Genomic DNA, 18917 nt, shown 5'->3' on the forward strand with positions numbered 1-18917 from the left:
CAAAGATGTGGAAACATGTATTGTCATTACAGTGGCATTGCTGCAGGATGACATAGATTGGGTCTCGAATATTGAAGGGCATATGGCATTTAGGGTGGACAAGAAGCTAGGCAGAGGTGGAGGGGTCATTCTCTTACAGAGACACAAATTTGTGAAAAAGGATCACCGGACTAGAGCCATTAACTCTGTTCTCTCTCCATAGATGCTGCCAGACCTGCTGAGTTTCTCCAGCACCCTCTGGTTTGTTTCAGATTTCCTTCATCCATAGTTCTTTGTTTTATAATACAAATTAGGTCTGTTATCTCTAGAATTTAGAAGGTTAAAGGTGATCTGATTGAAATCTCTAAGACATTAACAGGAAAAGACAGGGTAGGTAAAGCTAAACTATTTCCACTGTTTGGACAGTCTAGAACTAGGACACATAGTCTGAGAATTTGAGCCAGACTGTTCAGGACAGATGTTAGGAAGCATTTCTACACAGAAAGGGTGGCAAATGTTTGGAACTCTTTTCCATAAATGGCAGCCGATGCTACGTCAGTTGCTAATTTTTAATCTGAGATAATACATTTGCTCAGCAAAAATGCAACTAAGGATATGCGTGAAAGGCAGGTATATGGAGTTAGGCCATAGATTAGCCATAGTCTCCACTGAATGATAGGACAGGATTAAGGGACCGAATGGCCTAACTCTGTTCCTCCATTCTAAGTTCAGGAAATGAAGATGTGGAAGTGAGTTGGGTAGGGATGAGAAATGATAAAGGCAAGAGGGGTATATCACCCATCTTACAGAGACCAAAGTATTGAAGTATTGTGTGAAGTACTGGGGTGGGGGGGGGCGGGCATAGAATGAGAATGAATTCTGTTTCACTGAGCAACTGCCCCTTATGTATGCCACCTCCACCAACCCAACAACCTTCTAAAACCTAAATTCTACAAAAAGAGGTCTGATTATATAACTCTTTTCATAACTTAGCCCCTGAAGTCTAGGTATCATTCCGTAAACCTATGTTGTGCTCTCTCTCTCCGTGGCCAGTATATCCTTCCTAAGGTGTGGTGCCCAGCACGTTGTCAGTGCTCCAAGTGGGTTTAACCAGGGTTTTGTAAAACTAAAGCAGAAAATGAGGTGCTGTCCCTCCTATTTAGGCTGCGTCTCACTGGAGCACAGCAGCAGGCCCGAGAAAGAAATGTTGGCTCGGGAACATGGGAGAAAAACAGCATCTCATTTTCCACCTGAGCATCCTGCAGCCTTCAGGACTCAATATTGAGTTCAATAATTTTAGGGTCTGAACACCTTCTTCCATGTCCTTTATCTACCCTTATATGCCAGGTCTTGTCACGACATGAGCAGCTTTCTGCGCAATCAACCCATTTTCATCCATTTATGGTCATCATTCTCTCTCTCCCTGGTCTACCATTAACCATCCCTTTGTTTTCCTCACGGTCTCTCTCTCTCTCTCTGGGTTCCACCTTCACCTCTGGTTCACTCCTCCCCCCATCCCACCTTCAGTATATATATCACCTTTTCCTAGTTATTATCAGTTCTGAAGAAGGGTCACTGGACCTGAGACATTAACTCTGCTTTCTCTCCACAGATGCTGCCAGAGCTGCTGAGTTTCTGCACCAATCTTGATTTTTGTTTCAGATTTCCAGTATCCATAGTTCTTTGTTCATTTCAGTCTTCAGGTCAACTTTTGGTCGCTAACACTACTGTGAAGTTTGTGAGCGTTTTTACTATGTTAAAGGCTATTTTGAAATGCACGTCCTTTTTGACGCTGCTGTTGTTTTTGTGTTCGATCAAAATGTTGTGTGATAGAATAACTACATTCAGTGTTGGTTTTGAGATGACTGCAATCATGTGATCTTGTGTGGAGCCCTTACTTACCGCAGTGTTGAACTGTTTAGTCTACGGCGAATGAATCCATTATCTAAAATCTTCTTTAGAAATTTTGGGGTCTGGAATCCTTTCTGTGCAAGCTGTATTGAAGGTTCAAACAGGGCTTTCCATGGTAATTTTCCAAATCTCTTGTGAGCTTCCCAGTAACCTTTCAGTTCGCCTGGAACAGCAACCCATTGGCCACCTGGTTCTGGAGTTTACACATACACAAGTCATCCTTGTGGTTCATTCAATCAGTGGCAAACCATTCCAGTTATTCAGTAAAAATAACCAGATTAAACAGAAGCCTCTGCTTTCTGAGTCCCTGCTTGTACCAGTTCTTTCCTTAAATCTTCCCCTTGGTTCCCCCTTTCTCCTTAATATTAAAAGATTAAAATCTCTACAGTGCGGAAACAGGCTATTTGGCCCAAGAAGTCCACACCAACCCTCGAACAGTAATCCATCAAGACCCAACGTTTACCCCTGAGTAATGGACCTAACACTATGCGCAATTTAGCATGGCCAATTCGCCTGACCTGCACATCTTTGGACTGTAGGAGCAAACCCATGCAGACAAGGAAGAACATACAAACTCCACACAGACACAGTCGCCCAAGGCAGGAGTCAACTCATTTGCTGTGAAGCAGCAGTGCCGCTCCAAAAATGTACCTATTTGACCAAGTATTATCATTTGTTCTAAGATCTCCTCCTCTGACGCTGCATCGATAACATTCTTGCGAAACAAGTGTGTTGAGTGGATGTATAAGTACAAGTAATTGTTAGGACTTGGAGGTGCTGGTGTTGGACTGGGGTGGACAAAGTCAAAAATCACATAACACCAGGTTATAGTCCAACAGGTTTATTTGGATGCACTAGCTTTCGGACGCTGCTCCTTCATCAGGTGATTGTTGATATTATAATTGTAGAAAGAAAAGAACTGTTCAGCAACAGTGCTCATTATCCAGTCTCGAAACCACTCATTTTAAAGTATTTCTCTCTCACTCCCTAATGTGACTAGGTCTCTTGTGTTACAAAAGCAGCTGGATTTTCTAAGGGTTGGCAATCATGTAGATTGCCACCCTGCTGTCAGTTTTTTTTTATGCATTGGGAGAGGTCTCCATGTTTCTGACAGGAGATTCCTATCAAGGCTTGTCCAAAAATGCAAGCGTTATCTCCATTCTGACAAGTCCTTCAGTGTAAAGGAGACTGGAGAAGGAAAACCATGTCACCTATCCCTCACCCACCATCACAATAGTCAGCAGCTCTATTCTGAAATGGAAAAAGCCAATATTATGGTGACACTATGAAAGGATACATATGTAAGATTAGAGAAAAGCCAGACTGCTGGGAGTGTAGGATACCAAGCAGATGTTGCCAGGTAAATAGGGTGCTAAGTGAGTAGAAGGCAATGTGCCAGGTGGATAAATGCTCAGGTGGATAGAGATAGGGTGCCAGGTCTTTAGAGGATAGGGTGTCAATTGGATACAGGGTAAGGTGCCAGTTTTGCAGTGCCATGTTTGCATGGTGCCAAGTGTTGAGTAGGATATGGGTGCCAGATGGGTAGCTGCAAGGGGCAGGTTATTGATCAAGTGTTTAGCACAGGTCAGGATGGATAGGAGACATTGAGTCTGGCGGTTTGGTGTTGGATCCTGTGGGCTTGGGATGTTGGGTACCAGAGATCGAAGGGTGATGTAGGATCAGGGCCTGGGGGGGAGGGGGGATATAATTTTGCAAAGGAGAATATAGTTGGGGTAGAGGAGCAAAGAGATTTGAATGTACAAATACACAAATCACTGGAATGTTGCACCACAGATTGACAAGATCATAAGAAAATAAAACAAGATCCGGAATTATTTCGAAAAGAATAGATCTCAAACATGAAGAGGTTTATGTTGAACATGCATCAAGCCTTGATTATATGACATTGAGAATCCTGTGTGCTGTCTGGCTGCTACTGAGGTAGCAGAAAAGAATTACTAGTATCAGAAATGTAAGAGTATACACATACAGGAGGACAGCATAAGTAGCTGGCAACCTAATTTCTTTACATAAGGAAAGCTAAGGGTGGTCAAACAGAGAGCTTTAAAATTATGAATGCCCCTGATATAGTTAAAAAGGTAAAAGTAAAACAGTCATATCCCTACCAGAAGGCTGCACTTTCATTGGAGAGAGATAACTGGTAGCAACTTTAACTCAAGGGTTACCACACCTCAGGCAAGGGGAGAGGTTGAGAAGGAGGATCCTTCATAGTAACCTCATCTAATGCAGGGATTGAACCCACACTGCTGGTGTTACCCTAAATCACAAGACAGTTGTCCAGCCAACTGAGCTAACCCAACCTCCTTTCTGATACAGTAAGCAGAGGGAGAATTGTTTCTTTTGTCAGAAATATCTCAACTGTAGGCTGTTTATACATAATAAACACTGAGATATCATCCAACTGACAGTGTTCAATGAATGAGGCATGAGAGGAACATCAAAGCTGGTTAGAACCAGTTCAGTTAAATGATTGGTTGTGGAATCACAAACAAAAACAGCCTGTAATCATAGCAGGACCACCTTCTGCGCACATACCCACCCCCCCCACCACCGAACCTGACACTCCATTAACCTTCAGCCACCCACCCCACACTCTCTCCCATCCTCCAATCGCTAACTTCATACCCCTCTCCTCCTGTTTCTGCTCCACCTTCTCCCCAATCTTCTCACTTTTCCCCAACATCAGTATTCACCAGTCATTGCACCCCAACCTTCCACCCCTGCCCTCAACCTTCAACACACCTTATGCCCCTTGCAAATCTCCCACCACCCTGCCATTGCTGCACCTAAACATTCCACCACCCACAGTTCTATCTCGGCTTTCCAACCCTTGTTAGCTTCATGGGGTTGGGGGGGGGTGTGAGGGGGAGAAGTGGACTACACCTAGAATCACCCTCACATTTGTGACTGCCACCATCTTCTATTCACGATATTATTTACCTGGTTTTGGATAAGGGCCACACCCACTGAGTAAGCCTGGCCTCACCTTCTGTGGGGCCACCTCTCTGGCATTAATTACTGTCACATCACCTGAGGGAGAGATGACACAGCAGTTACACAAAGTACATGCAGTGAGATGGTTTATTTACACACTGTCACAGATAATAGAACAAACAGCGAGATGGTATACAATACAGTAGTTCCGCCATACCCATGGGGGATATATTCCAAGACATACTACGGAAGCCCAAAACAGAAGATAAGTGAGCCCATTCATTTAAAAGGGAAATATATCTTCCCAGCAGCTTCCTGGTGCCTGGTTCTGGAACATTCCCTATAATATGCTTGGGCAGCGGTAAACTGGGATAACTGAAACTGCAGAAACCAGAGCCGTGGATACAGGGGTCGCCCTGTATATGCACAGTCACAGACAAAATACAAACAGTGAGATGTTCTACACACACACACTGTCACAGATGAAGCACAGGCTGCGAGATGGTCTGTGCACACACACACACTGTCACAGATGAAGTACAGACAATATGATGGATTTTAACACAGTCGTGAACAAGAGGGATTTGAAATGTGCTTTTTAAAAAATTTTATTTCCCTTTCAAAATAGATCTTGGTGAAATCCCTCCCCCAAATAAACCCGCTGATTGTAAAATCCAATTTTTAAATGACTCACAACAAGTTCTCTTTGGCATTATAGCAAAAGAGAAATGATTTATACAAGCGTTCAACCTGCAGAATAAATGGCATTGCATACCAACACACAGGCATACATGAAAGAAAGAAAGGAAGTTTCAATTACAATTTGCAGAAAATCCTCACTTAAAGATGTGGTTGCATTCCTGAAAAGCCAAACATTAAATGAAGCAACTTTAAAATGAAGAATGTCTTCCTATCAGAATCTATGTTAAAGTGAGAGTTACTTCCCTCAGTGCATTTCTCACCCACAAAAAAATGTAAAAGTTGAAATACCGTACTCTACATATGGAACACTGCATTCGTAACTAACTTACAAAACAAAATTCTAAACATAAAAGGAATACAATATATATCAAAATCTATTCACCTGTACTGCACAATACTTTTGGATAACTATAAGCCCCATCTGGTGCCAATAGTTAGACACTGGTAGCGAGACTCCAAAGAGTACCTACACTGACCAATGTCTACAACTACCTGGAGCCCAGGGTTTAAGCTTTAATTCACAAAGGATGAAGTTTCAGTGGCACAGATGGGAAGATCAGACCTTAACTGGTGAAAATGGGTTGGGAGTGAGGCTGGGTCAAATCAAGGCTGAGGGTGAGATGAGGCCAAGGCAAGGGACAGGCCAGGAGAAGACAAAGCCAGGCTGGAGCAAGCCAGGAGACCAGGGCTGGGGGAGAGGAGGCCAGGAGGGAAGGCCAAGAAGAAGGCAAGACCATTTGTTCATGGCCAGAACCAACGGGGATGCAGGAACTACGGTCCTTGATGCTGATTTGTGATGATGATGATATTGACAACGATTTTAAAATAAAAATAGTGACACAGAAGAGAAACATAGTCCTTGAACAATAAACCTTGTTCAACTAAAATGACTTTAAATGATCACTTCACGTAAACTTCACGTAAATCCATTAAATCAATATCCAAGTATGGGTTTGCAGTTGACTGGTGAGGCAGAATTCCTTTCATGTGGAGCTTGGATGCAGGAGAATTGTAGTTAAAGGCTCAGTAATATTCTTGCAGACAAGGAAATTCTTCTTGCTTTTGAGGTGAAGTACAGGATTATTTTTGGAAATCAGATTTTGAAAGCGACCAAGACTAGTGGCAGGCTTTTTTTCAGCTGAGCCTGGAGCTACTTTAGCTGCCCCCTTTAGTTGAAGGAGGAATAATTTTTAAAATGGAAGGCAGGAGGTTCAGAGGGGATTTGAGGAAAATGGCTTTCACCCAGAGGGTGTTGGGGATTTGGAAATGTGCTGCCTGGGAGAGTAGTTGAGACTGGAAATCTCACAACCTTTAAAAAGTACTTGGATAAGCACTTGAAATGTCGTAAAATTCAAGGCTCTGGGCTTCGTGCTGGAAAGAGGGACGAGTGTAGAATTAGAGGAATTTTTTTGTCAGTGCAGGGCCTCTTCCATACTGTATGATTTGGCACCTTGTGTCTGAACTTGGTGTACAAGTCATATATCACCAATCTTTATTGCAAGGATATGAAACACTCACATTAGGAATATTTCACCTCAGAAGTGTGTGTTTTAATCATCTTACCCACCATCTCAGGGAGGTCAGGCAGGTGATACAGACTGTGTCGTCTATCAGGCATTTAAGATGTACCAAACATAGAGTACAGATGGCAGACAACAGCAGAAACTGATTTTCCGCACAATAAAGAATGAAGCACAAAACGGTTTTCAAGCTACTAGTTGTAACTTTTCCAACTCATCAAAAAACTGTGTTGGAGTTCAGAATCAGTGAAACATTAGTGTGAAAATGGAAGCAGGAAACTACCCTGAAGGAGATCCCAGTGTCAAATATACCATGAGAAAAGGGGCCATACTGATTTGACCTTGAGAACGGTGCGTCAGAATGGGCCCTTGGAAATTACCAGGTCGGTTGCAGCATCACCAGAAATCCAACGCATAGATAAGGATTTAAGTGAATCAAATCAAGCCCAAAAATCAGCCAAGATTACAGAGCAACAGTGAAGTTAAGTGCCACCATTTCCTTTCGCACTCACTCTCTGTTACTGCATGCACCTCCCATTAAGGCTCATATTCCACCATTCTCACTACTGCTTCCAACATCTTCCCTCACTCACTCTCATCCACCTTCTACAGTACTAACCCTGCATTCGGTGGAACCCCTCACCATCTTTCCCCCACCTGCACCAGCACTAACAACTGAGCCAGCCTCTTCCTTCTCGCTCAATCCCCTTCCCCTTTTTCCCTCATGCCAGAACAGGTCAACTCACAACAGGACAATGAAGACGACCCAAAGAAAAGAGTCATACTGGACTTGAAATATTAACTGCTAGCGTCTCCTCAGACACAGTTTGTCCTGCACGTTCTGTTCTTATTTCAGATTTCCAGCATCTGCACTGTGCTTTTACTTGGATGTGAGCAGGATGCCTTAATCCAGCTCTCTTCCCTTACCCTCTCCCATCCTTCCAGCTATAGCAGACTCACCTGTAGCTCTATCAGGAAAATGTCCTACAAGGACACTAACGTGTGATTTTACAGCATCTCACTCAGCAAGTAATTGATGGAAATTACCTTTCGAAGCATCGTAAATGGTGAAAATGGATCCTCCACCAATACCCATACTTTGGGGGTTGATGAGGGAGGTACAGAGCAATGCAGCAATCGCACTATCAACAGCTGATCCACCCTGCAGCAGGATTTTTCTGAAAGAGCGAACAGGGAGAAGGTGGTCACACACAGAGTATGATGCTTTATAATATTAGGGTGATATCTAGGTGCACAGAGGGAGTGATACATTAATAATTAAGAATTAACGGGAACAGTGGGTTGCATGCCCACACCCAATCTATTTCAATTTTCTCCTCTGCAGAGATTAACATGACACCAACAGGAAAATCAGGCCCAATGTTCATTGTCTGATACTGGCTACCTTAACATACTTCTTATGAGCTAGCCCATTGCAATGTAAAACTACTTATCATTTAAAAAAAACACAGAACCTATTTATTTATTCGTGGAACCTCAGAAAGGACTGCAGGCTGACTCACTGGACTAATATCTGGTTCCAGCCTCTTGTTGTTCAATAAAATAGCATTCACATCAAACCAGAAATGAAGCAACAAAGCGAAGGTTTTCAGAAATTAAAAAAAGTCTCAATAACACTCAGCAGTTTCTGAGGACAGAGGAACAGAGTAAATGGATTGGTTGGATTTTCAACATGGAAGCAGGTATTGGGAATTTTCCCAATATCACATTGAGCTTTGAGCCTGCTCTCCCATTCAGTTAGACCATGGCCTGTTTATCTATACTATCTCCAAATCACTTTGCGTGATTAGTCTCCAGAAAATCATCAATATCTGCCTTGAATCTGTTTCACAGCCTCTGGCATAGAGAACTGCAAGTATTTACCTCCCGTTGAGTGAAGAATTCCCTCCTCATCGGAATATCATATGGTGTACAACCATCCAATGATCACCTCACCACCTACTCATACCCCTCCTCACACTCTCCCAACTCCCTTTTATCCCCTTCAAACCCACTCTCCCAGTATACAAACCCACTCTCCCAGTATGCAAACCCACTCTCCCAGTATGCAAAACCCACTCTCCCAGTATACAAAACCCACTCTCCCAGTATGCAAACCCACTCTCCCAGTACGCAAAGTTCTACATCAATACTCGGAAGTCTCTGAAGGTCATAAACCCATCAAAATAGACATAAACAAAATAAACGTCGCCATTTTAAAAAGGTAGTTTCTCTTCAGAAGCTTGTAAATCTGTCAAAGATCAACAAGATCACATCCTGTTGGGAGATTTAATCAGAAACAAACCCTGCTGACCAAAATAAGTGTTCGGTTTGGAAGGCAGCAAAACCAAGCTGACATTCTCTGCATAAACATGTAAACAAACCATGTAGAGCAGAATCCATCAGAGCTGTTGAAAACAGTGAAAAGCTCAGACATCAGTGCTTTGAAACAGTCAAACAGATGGCTCCTGAAATTCAGGGGAAAAAGGTGAAAGCAATAGGGGCATTTCACACAGCCAGGTCTGGCATTCAAACCCGGCCAGCATTTCAATATTTTATAACACAGAATAGTACTTTATCCAGTTATTTCTCTACTGCGTCACAAGACTCTTCCCCTTTCCCAATGCTGTTCCTTCATATGACACCTTGCCAGTTGTCAGAAGTACCAATGTGGTTGATACATATTTAATAGTGACGTACCTTTTCAAATTATAACACCATCAGCACTCACTTTAGTGAAAATGGATACCATCATGCCGCAGAATTTTATTACGACAAGTGAAGTAGCGCAATGTTTTTTATATGAACTTTTCGTATAGCTCTTGTCTTGTCTCAGAACCAGGGCTCCTCCGTGGTTCTACTTGGGCGATTGACATTGCTCATCAAAGTTGCAGGTGCTCTGAGATGCCCACCTTCATAATAGTGCTGGCAACGTTGGAGCAACAGCATGTGGGCACCCAATCAAACCCCTTTCCAAAACCAGTAAAAGTTGCTGTGACTGGAAATCGAAGCAGAAATCCAGCTTATGCATTTTTAAACCCCTTTAAGAACAGCTGGAACCCTGCATAGCGATTGGAAATTCCAGCTGCATGTTTCAAGTCTGTGAACATGCATTTACAGTCAGATATAGGAGTGCACGTGTAATGAGGCAGAGATACAACTACCATTGTAATACCATGACAGTGTTCCTCATTCTTTGCGGTGGAAGTACATGTAAGCTGAATGCATAATATTATTAATTGCTCAGACTGCTTCTGTAATCTCATATCCCAGTTTATACTGTCACTATCATTTCTTTCCCCTCCACTCTATATTTTAGTTCTGTTTCCCCCAAAGCAGAATGTTGCTGTAAACCCCGTATTTTCTCAACGGACTTGCAATAACAAATTCAGCTTTTGTTAAATGCATTTAATGGAAAACTAAAGACAGAGAAAGAAAAAAGGCTGAGTGGCCTTTATATAGGTAGCTCTCCTATAACTCAGTAGGTGCGTTCTTGTGTGGCACCATGTTATAGAAAATCACGCAATATATGGAGCCTATGGGAAAAATAAGGTTGGAGAGAACTACCAAAAATATTGGTAGAAATCAAAACAAAAGCAATAGTTAGCCTAACACAAACGATAGCACAGTTTGAGTAAACCCTTAAATCATACATTTTAAAATAATACAGTAAATGTAACACTTTAACATTAAAATCACTGGTGACAGCATCTTTCACAAAGCGCTGCACCAGAAAGTGCGTGAGCTGACTGACCACATGAGGCCGATGCAGAATTCCAGTTCTCCCCAAGATTCTCACCCCCGGCCCCCAAGTTTGAAATAATGTTCCTTCTAAATGTAAACTACAATTCCCAGTTTCAAGCTAAGCTTCAAGACTTGCAGAGCTGATTGCATTCCTGTTTTAGCTGAACACACTGAATTTCAATTTTCCAGACAGAGGCTGGGTTTGCTGTTCAGGTAAATGCTGGGAATGGAATTACATAACAGAGAACAGGAGTTCGCTTTATTAAAAAAAGATCTGCAATTCACTAATCGCATTACAGCCAAATCGCATTTAATAAACACACATTGTAGGATAACTACCTGTATAGTCTTTCTCATAATATCCTGAAGCACTTTACAGCTAATAAAAGTATTTTAAGGGTGACTTTATCACTGTAGTAATGTAGGAAATGCTACAGCTAAACTGTGCACAGCAAGCTCCCAGAAGCAACAATGATACAATGACTTGATTATTTGTTTTAGTGACATTGGTTAAGGTATGACAGCAGGCAGACATCCCCTGCCGTTCTGTGAATAGGACAAAGAATATTATTTTCAACCAAGAGGTCAGATGTGGCTTCAGTTTATTTCAAGTTGGCAACTCACTCCCACTTTTAGCCCTGAGCGTTGGAGGTCAGAGTGGACGTGAGCACGAACATATATATTTGGGGGTGCAGTTTTAGATATTGGACAGAGGTATATCTTTGGAACAGTAGAGTGGATTCACTGTATCTGGTGTTGTCTCTTCAATGAGTGCAAGTATGCAGCTTCACAGCACTCAGGAACGTGCTGCACAGGGAATTAGAGACCACGTACAACAAGCAGACCTTTGAAATAAATACACAGCGATGTTGCACCTACTCGTGCATATCTGTTTTAAAGAACTGCACAGTGCACATGAAACAGACCAGGGACTACAAAAGGGAACTGAATGCCACTCCCTGAGACTAGGTGACACTAATATTACTCCTGAAGGGAATGGCTCAAACTGTTTTATTCTGGGTCCTAGTCCTAAACTCCCCAACCACTGGAAATTGTTTCTTGCCATCTATTTTCTCTGTTCCACTTAATATCTTGAAAGCTACAATCAAGTCAACCTTTGACTTTCTAAATTCCAGGGGGTACAAATCTAGTTGGTGTAACTTTGCTTTGTAATCCAATCCTTGGAATGCACGTACCATTCTGGTAAATCAACATTCCACTCCAACCAAACTAAATACTTCCTACCTACTATGTGGAAACTGCTCCCAATTCTTCCCTCTTTAACATAGCCAAAGAAAATAAGATTCAAGCCTAACTCTGAGTTGCACAGACCTTTTGGGGGGGTAAGGGGATTTCCACTGAAAGGTCTATTTCCCTCCAGATCTGACAAAACACTCTTGAGTCAGTACCAATCCCATCCCTAGGGCACTTCTCACATCCTATCCCAACCCAATCTTACCACACATTACTCCCACAAGAACTCACCAATCAGTAGATATCCCAGAATTCACCAGCATCCCTTGTTCCTGCGCCATCTTTGAAAGCCCATAGTGCACCCAGACAATCATGGTCAGTCTGGGGCTGCCCTGCATGGTTTCTGACATTTACCCCCAGACATGGCAGACAGGGGGGTGATCAGTGCCCCACGGTGTGGGCAGTGCCCTGGAGCTCCTTCTGGATTGGCTGGTGCAGACACAGCATGTCCTCTTCCCCCAGACTATGCCCAGACTATGCCCAGGCTGGTCTGAGGTTACCACCCAGCTCCGGACAGCCTCAGCCGCTCTGGGGGAAATGCCCAGTGCTGTCAATGACCTTCTCCACTCCACTCGCAAAACTGCCGCCATCTTCTCTCCGATACCTCACCCTCTCTCTCTCTCTCTCTCTGTTTCTGCTCCTGCAGCCAACTCCCATTAAGGCTCATGCTCTATCACTCTTACAATTGTGTCAACCATCTTCCCCCGCTCGTTCTCACCCACCCCCAAGCCATGACACCACTAACCCTGCACGCCCTCTGTGCACCCATTCGGTAAACGTTCCCACGTATGCCAACAGTAACAGCCGTGCCACCCACTTCCATCTCCCTTAAACCCTCTCTCATTTTAGGAGAAAAACAGCCCTCAATCAGACAATGACTGGAGATGGTGGGTGGGCTGTCCAACATTCAGCTCCTCACCCCTTCTCGTGGGGGCCATCCTCAATTCCACCATCCCCAGAGGTTGAACTGACTGCATCCAAGCCCGTGGACTGGTTTCAGAGCCTGCCTTTGACTCACTGTGTCACAGACCCCAAATTGATGGAGACCTGTTAATGACCGTGACAAGCTTCCTGGTTTCATCTCTGTGCTTAAACAGCATGGTTGTGTCAGTCTGGTATCTAACTGAGGGGGCTAAGCACAAAAAGGCAAGGCAAGGTGGAGATGATGTGAGTATTTAGGTAGATTCAGAGTGAGTGACCACTGTGACAGTGAGCATCCAGCCCGGGGATACAGCCTGGCCAATCCTTGAGCTGGGTGTGTGGCCCTGAGCTCACAGTATCCTTGCTGCAGTGTTACAATGAGAGTTACCAGGTCAGCCTGAGGGGCAGCGTTGAGTATGAGTAGGTCAGACATGTGCCATAAGAGTACTCAGAGGTTGGCACATGACAGATGCCAGTGTCTGCAGATGTGGGGTGTCTGTGGCCATTGCCTGTGGGGTGTGACCCAAGATGTTGATGCGCGGTGTTCAACATGGAATTGGGTTGGAATAAGCAAAGAGCAGTGCCTGCTCTGTGTTGAGTTTTTTCAATGTCTAACTCGCTTGGCAAGTTTGGTAAGACAGACAGCTGAATATTAATGAGGCCAGCTGGACTACCGCCAAGGCAACCATCAAGCAATATTCCCCTTTAACTGGCATCTTGCTGCTGCCGAGCAAGAAACCAATTGTGAAAAATCATAAAAGATAGTGCATGACCTCCTGATGTTAGAGTGGGGCTTGCCAGATTTCTTGCCCAGTTCTGGCAACAAATCTCACCAGAGCCCATGTTCACTCAGTCTCCCACAATATTCAACTCAATGATTTCAATAACTTTCAACCTTAATCATTGTATTTCCTTTCAATTGACAGATATCTGTAAGGAATGGCTATTGCTGAGCCCTTGGAGTGGAGATGAGATAGACCCATCCTCAGGGTAGGACCCAATCAGCACATGATCAGCACTTTCCCAGGTGACAGTGCCTTCTCCCCTTTCCCACGTTTCACTCTGTCTGTTGTACGGCCACAACCATTTTCACCTCCCCTGAATCCATGGCATGTATCTATATTTGCCTCATAAGCTCACTGCAGACCACATGATCATTCCTTATGTTATTGAATTGTTCTAGCACTCTACCAGAACACAGTCTTTCCCCTGTCCCCATTCTTGAACTCTATAGTCACTTAAACACTGAAATGCTAACTCTCTCTCTCTCTCTCTACACAACAGTTTTAAAAATTTGCACGATACAAATGCAAGCTCTTTACTTCTTTCTAAATGAATGAATTTTCAGAATGCTGGAACCATGCTTCCCACACTGCTTCTAACTCAGTTGCAGTGGTTTACTGGAAACCAGTCTGTTTAGCAGAACTCAACATGGACACATTGAAAGTAGGAGCAGGAGTAGACCATTCGACCCCTCAAGCCTGTTCCACTATTCATTCTGATTACAGCTAGTCACTGAGCTCAATACCCTAATCCCATCTTCCCATTGGTCCCTGTAGCCATAAGAGCTATATTTACCTTCTTCTTGAAAACACAATGTTTTGGCTTCAACCACGTTCTGTGGTAGTGAATTCCACAGGCTCACCACTCTCTGGGTGATGAAATTTCTTCTCATAGCAGTCCTAAAATGTTTATCCCTTCGCCTTAAATTATAATGGTGGCTCAGTGGTTAGTGCTGCTGTCTCACAGCTCCTGGGACCCAGGTTCAATCCACCTTCGGGCAACTGTCTGTGGGATAGCATGCAAGGTTATCCCAGTGTCTGCGTGGGTTTTTGTCCGGGTGTTCCGTTTTCCTTCCACAGTCCAAAGATGCGCAGGTTAGGTGGATTGGCCATGCTAAATTACCTGAAGTGTGCAGACTAGGGGGGGTAGTCATGAGAAATGCAGGGGTTATGGGAATGAGATGGGGTGTGCCTGGGTAGACTCCTCTTCGGAGGGTCGATGTGGACATGATGGGTTGATTGGCCGATGTCCATACAATAGGGATTCTATAACCCCCAGTTCTGGATTCCCGCACCCCACCCCATCAAGTACATCTTTCCTGCATCTATAAGGTCACCCCTCAACCTCCGACGCTCCAGGGAAAACAGCCCCAGCCTGTACAGCCTCTCCCTGTAGCTCAATTCCTCCAACCCTGGCAACATCCTTGTAAATCTTTTCTGAACCCTTTCAAGTTTCACAACATCTTTCCAATAGGAAGGAGACCAAAATTGCACACAATATTTCAACAGTGGCCTAACCAATGTCCTGTACAGCTGCAACATGACGTCCTAACTCCTGCACTCGATCAATAAAAGAAAGCAGATATTTCTTCACCATGTCTTCTCTAGTAATCATTTCTCCCTTTGTAGCGAATCAATCTTTTGTTGCAAATCTTAATCCATCACTTTTAATCAATCCAAAGAAACCCACTGTGCTACTTTGTTTAGAAGGCTGTATGTTGAAGTCACAATAATCTGAGTTAGCACTTCCACTGAGTGAGTGCTACACTGTCAGAGGCACTCTTATTTAGATACAACATTAAGCCAAAGCTCTGTCTCCATTGTGGGTGGACATGACCAATCCTTTGGCCCCATTTTGAAGAAGAGCAAGGGGTCATCCCTCTGGTCAGCCTGGCTAATAATAAACCCCTCAACCAACATCATTAAAGAAGGTCATCTAGTCATCATCACATTGCTACTTGTGGGACCTTGCTGTTTGTAAATTGGCTGCCTTGTTTCTAACATTACAACAATAACTATGCTTCAGCAAGGCAACGGACGGCCAGAGGTTCTGATCGGCACTATACAAATGCAAGCTCTTTACTTCTTTCTAAATTAGTCAGACAGAGCAGAATGGACATCAATTGAAGGGAAATTCTATGATTTAGAGTCAAAAAGAATTTTTACACTATGGAAAGAGACCCTTTCGCCAATCATGCTTGTGCCGATCATAAAACATCCATCTATTCTAATCTAATTTTCCACGATTTGACCCATAGTCTTGCTATGCATTTCTAAGTAGTTCTTCAATGGTGTCTCAGTTTCTGTCTTTACCACCCTTTCAGGCACTCTCTGGATGAAAACACTTTTTCATCACATCTCCTTTAAACTTCTTGCACCTTACCTTAAAACTGTGCCCCCTGGTTACTGAGTGCTCTATGAAGGGGGAACGTTTCTCCCCATCTACCCTGTCTGTGCCCCTCAGAACTTTGTATACCTCAATCTCCCATCATCGTTCGCTGCTCTAAGGAAAATAACAGCAGCTGTCCAGGCTCTTTTCATAGTTGAATAGCTCCAGCCCCGGTGACATTCTGGTGAATCAGCTCCGCCAGAACCTCCCTGCTCGTGTCTCTAATGCCTTGAGTAATAAAAGTATGCATCCTATATGCCCTCTTAACCACCTTCTCGACCTGTCCTGCTGTCTTCATGGACATGCACAAGAAGGTCCCTCTCATCCTCTGTACTTCATAGGGTCCTACCATTTATTGTATACTCTCATCATCGAATCTCTACAGTGTGGAAACAGGCCATTTGGCACAGCAAGGTCCACACTGACTTTCTGAAGAGCGTCACACCCAGAATCTCTGTAACCTTGCATGGCCAATGGCTAATCCACTTAGTCTACATATCCCTGGATGCTATGAGCAATTTAGCATGGCCAACTCATCCAACTTGCACATCTTTGGACTGTGGGAGGAAACCGGAGCAGACCCAGGGAAAATGTGTAAATTCCTCACAGACTGAGGCTGGAATTGAACCTGGGTCCATGGTGCTGTGAGGCAGCAGTGCTAGCCACTGAACCACAGTGCCGTCTCTCTTGTTTTGCTAGTGCTCCCAAAATGTGTCATCTCACATTATTCAGGATTAAATCCTATTTACCACTGAGCTGCCCATATTAGCAGTGCATCTACACATCATCCTATAATCGAAGGCTTTTCTCCTCACTATTTACCACCCCACCAATTTTCAGGTCATCGACAATCTTACTGATCATACCTCCTCCATTCATGCCTAGATCATTAATGTACACAACAAATAACAAGGGACCCAGTACCAAACCCTTTTATTCAGTGTGCAGTGTTTATATTGCATTAGTTCTGTATGACACAGCAGCAAACATACTAACACTGTTCCACCTCCATACGCAGCCTTGGACACACCTTTCCTTTCCACAGAATCTGGTTTTTAGATAACTGGATAACTTTTTCCACAGCATAATGGCTGGCTGTGTACCAGTGACTTATCCTCAGATCTAAAAGCATTGTTGGTGTGGCATTGAAACAATACAACTGATGGATTTTCAGCAATCATTAACAAGGAATGATTAATCAAGGAAACATGAAGCTTACCTTGGCCCAACAATTCACAGTGTGCTAATACTCTCAGGCACTATATCTCTGTCATTCAGAAAATTGTATTGGCAGCCCTTAAGCCTTGCTCTACTCTTAATAATCATCATACATTAATAATCGGCAGGATGACACAGCGAAGGAATCAAGTGAACAACATCGTGCAGCTTCTTCGAATTTGACGTGTACGTCTCATCCACTTACGGGCAACATTCAGGTAAATCTCTGCACCCCTCCAGTACAATCACATCCTTTCTATCGAGCCTCTATGTACGCAGTGGCTCAGTAGTCAGCACTTTCGATTCCAGCGTCAGGTGACTGCCTGTGTGGAGTTTGCACATTCTCCCTGTGTCTGCGTGGGTTTCCTCCGGGTGCTCTGGTTTCCTCCCACAATCCAAAGATGTGCAGGTCAGGTGAATTGGCCATGCTAAGTTGCCCGTAGAGTTCAGGGAATTGCCCATAATGTGCAGGCTAGGTGCATTACTCAGGGGTTGGTGTGGACTTGTTGGGCTGAATGGCCTGTTTCCACACTCTAGGGATTTTATGATTCTACTTGGGCATCTGTCTGGAGGAAAAGGATTTGTGTGTGCAGGGAGGGATTGGGGAATGGATGTGCTGGGAGGGATTGGGGAATGGATGTACAGATACATGAGGCAGACAGACAACTGCTACCTACACAGCTGTTATTAAACTGGAAAGGATGCAGAAAAGGATGTTACTGAGACTGGGTTTGAATTAGATGGGTAGACAGAGACTTTTCACCCTGGAGTGTAAGAGACCTTATAGAGTTTTATAAAATCATGAGGGGCATAAGTGAGTTGTTATGGCATGGAATGAACCCCTCTGTTAGTTAAACCAAACACCCAGGAAAACTCACCTCACCTCGTAATCGGTTAAAATATGAGTGACAGAGAACTTACAGATTCTACTATTTAAAGAAAATAACATCAATTCTTTTTTTTTACTTTAAAAATGAATTATAAGCAACTATCACAATTCTAAGCTCACTTCCTTTTAAATATTTATCATCTGGCTCCAACTCTATAACAATATGCTGTTCCAATAAAACACTTATTAAAATGACATCAACTTAATTTCAAAACCACACAGCTGCTGTCATCTTCTGTATCTTTCTTCAGAGGACCTCCCAGGGTCATCTTCTTTCTTTTTACTGTGAGAATGTTTCATATGAAAAGGTACCTTTGACAGAGAGTATTTCCTAATTTCTTAGAGAGCAAGATGTTAGCATTTCTGTCTTGCTGGCAGTTGCTGTCTCTTGTAGGCCTTCAACTTCTTAACAAAGGTAAATAGCCAGGGTCTTTTTCCCACGGTAGGGGAGTCCAAAACTAGAGGTCATAGGTTTAAGGTGAGAGGGGAAAGATTTAAAAGGGACCGGATGGGCAATTTTTTTCACACAGTGGGTAGTTCATGTATGGAAAGAACTGCCAGAGGAATTGATAGAGGCAGGTACAATTACAACATTTAAAAGACATTTGGACGAGTACATGAAGGAAAGGTTTAGAGGGATACGGGCTAAAAGC

General features: G+C 43.5%; 1 protein-coding gene across 1 annotated transcript in view; it reads right to left on the reverse strand.

The window, feature by feature from the left end:
* LOC140487785 (glutathione hydrolase 5 proenzyme-like) overlaps nucleotides 1-18917 on the reverse strand; it is an 85019-nt gene that overhangs the window by 32197 nt on the left and 33905 nt on the right. The window contains exons 2-4 of the mRNA XM_072587040.1: nucleotides 8115-8245; nucleotides 4852-4941; nucleotides 1882-2083 (exon numbers count right to left, since the gene is read on the reverse strand). Coding sequence (XP_072443141.1) covers nucleotides 1882-2083; nucleotides 4852-4941; nucleotides 8115-8245 — 423 coding nt within the window. The remainder of the gene's footprint in view (nucleotides 1-1881; nucleotides 2084-4851; nucleotides 4942-8114; nucleotides 8246-18917) is intronic.

The sequence above is a fragment of the Chiloscyllium punctatum genome, chromosome 17, assembly GCF_047496795.1.
Source record: "Chiloscyllium punctatum isolate Juve2018m chromosome 17, sChiPun1.3, whole genome shotgun sequence".
NCBI lineage: Eukaryota > Metazoa > Chordata > Chondrichthyes > Orectolobiformes > Hemiscylliidae > Chiloscyllium > Chiloscyllium punctatum.